General features: G+C 44.8%; 1 protein-coding gene across 1 annotated transcript in view; it reads right to left on the bottom strand.

The window, feature by feature from the left end:
* The window catches only part of EMH_0040990 (uncharacterized protein), a gene marked incomplete at both ends in the record, with an annotated part of 7969 nt that overhangs the window by 5060 nt on the left and 1100 nt on the right, over positions 1-1809 (bottom strand). The window contains one exon of the mRNA XM_013495576.1: positions 731-1809. Coding sequence (XP_013351030.1) covers positions 731-1809 — 1079 coding nt within the window. The remainder of the gene's footprint in view (positions 1-730) is intronic.

Here is a 1809-nt window from a genome sequence, read left to right as displayed (position 1 = left end):
ATATATATATATATATATATATATATATATATATATATATATATATGTGTGTGTGTGTGTATGTGTGTGTGTGTGTGTGTATATACTTTTGTTTATTTGTTTATTTTGTTTGTTTGTTTGCTTATTTGTTTTATTTGTTTGTTTGTTTGTTTATTTAATTTATTTATTTATTTTTGTTTTTTGGGTTTATTTTGTCTATTAATAAAATAAAAATAAATATAATTATTATAAAGGTTTATATAAACAGAAAAGGAGACAGGTAGCAGCAAGAGGAGACAGAAGAAGAGACAGAAAACAACAAAAGGAGACAACCAGAAAAAAAGGAGACAAAAAGGAGACAAAAAGAAAACAAAAAAAGATATGGAAATAAAAAATAAAATAAAACAAAAAAGGAGAAAAAGGAGACAAAAAAGGAGACAAAAAAGGAGACAAAAAAGGGGACAAAAAAGGAGACAAAAAAGGAGACAGAAAGGAGACAAGAGCCCCTAGACTATCTCTCTCTTTCTTTCTTTCTTTCTTCTTTCTCTCTATGCATATACATATCCATATAAAGACAAAGACAAAGACAAAGACAAAGACAAAAAAAAAGACAAAGATAAATACAAAGACAAAGATAAATATAAATATAAAGACAAAGACAAGGAAAAATATAAAGACAAAGACAAAGACAAAGAAAAATATAAATATAAATATAAAGACAAAGACAAAGAAAAATATAAATATAGATTACCAGTATGTATGAATCGTATAAGGTAGACAGGAGAGGGGTCCGCGAGTATATGCTGTGTGTGGGGTGCAGCAGCAAGGGCTGTGTCTCTTGCTGCTGCATCTGCTGCTGCAGTATCTGCTGCTGCTGCTGCTGCTGCTGCTGCTGCTGTATCTCGTGCTGCTGTCTCCGTTTCTTCTCTCTCCTGGTGACCCCACACATTTATTTGTCTTACAAAATTCACAGCAGCACTAAGCCAAAGAGAAGCAGGAAAAGCTGCTGCTGCTGCTGCTGTTGCTGCTGCTGCTGATGATGTTGCTGCTGCTGCTGCTGCTGCTGTTGCTGCTGCTGCTGCTGCTGCTGCTGCTGATGAGGGGGATGGGGGTGAAGAGGGGGATGCTAGTATAGATGACTCTATAGATACACCGGATGCTGCTGCTGTTGCTGTTGCTGCTGCTGCTGCTGCTGCTGCTGCTGCTGATGGGCTCATGCATGCTGCATCTAAACCCCAGCTGGTTGCTCGTGCTGCTGCTGCTGCTGCTGCTGCTGCTGCTGCTCCCCCCCCGCAGCTGTACATACACTCCGTCTTGCGGCGCTTATCCCGCAACGCCAGCAGCAGGTTGCGGGGGCAGCCAACAGCAGACATTCTGCTGCTGCTGCTGCTGCTGCTGCCTGCTGCTGCAGCACACAACCCCACCCATGAAACACCCCCCTCTTCCCCTTCAGGCAGCAGCATACTGCTGCTGCTGCTGCTGCTGCTGTTGCTGCTGCTGCTCATACTGTGGTTGTGGATGTGGCAGTGTGTGTTGCTGCTGCTGCTGCAGCAGCAACGAACTCCGCCAGCAGCCTGCATGCACTTGCTGCTGCTGCTGCTGCTGCTGCTGCTGCTGCTGCTGTTTGTGTTTGCTGTTGTTTCTGCTGCAGCAGCAGCCTCCTCCAGCTGCAGCAGCAGCGGCCTCTTCTGCTGCAGCTGCTGCAGCAGGAAAGAACGGGGGGCCCTCGGGGTGCGCATGCATTGCTGCTGCAGCTGCTGCAGTGAGGGGGGGAAGGATACACCCCATGCTGTTTGCTGCTGCAGCAGCAGCAGCAGCTGCAGCACGAAC

The sequence above is a fragment of the Eimeria mitis genome, genomic scaffold (genome assembly GCF_000499745.2).
Source record: "Eimeria mitis Houghton genomic scaffold, Emh_scaff1646, whole genome shotgun sequence".
In the NCBI taxonomy this organism is placed as follows: Eukaryota; Apicomplexa; class Conoidasida; order Eucoccidiorida; family Eimeriidae; genus Eimeria; species Eimeria mitis.
The sequence above is the reverse complement of the archived record's forward strand: the minus strand, read 5'-3'. Positions and strand labels throughout refer to the sequence as shown.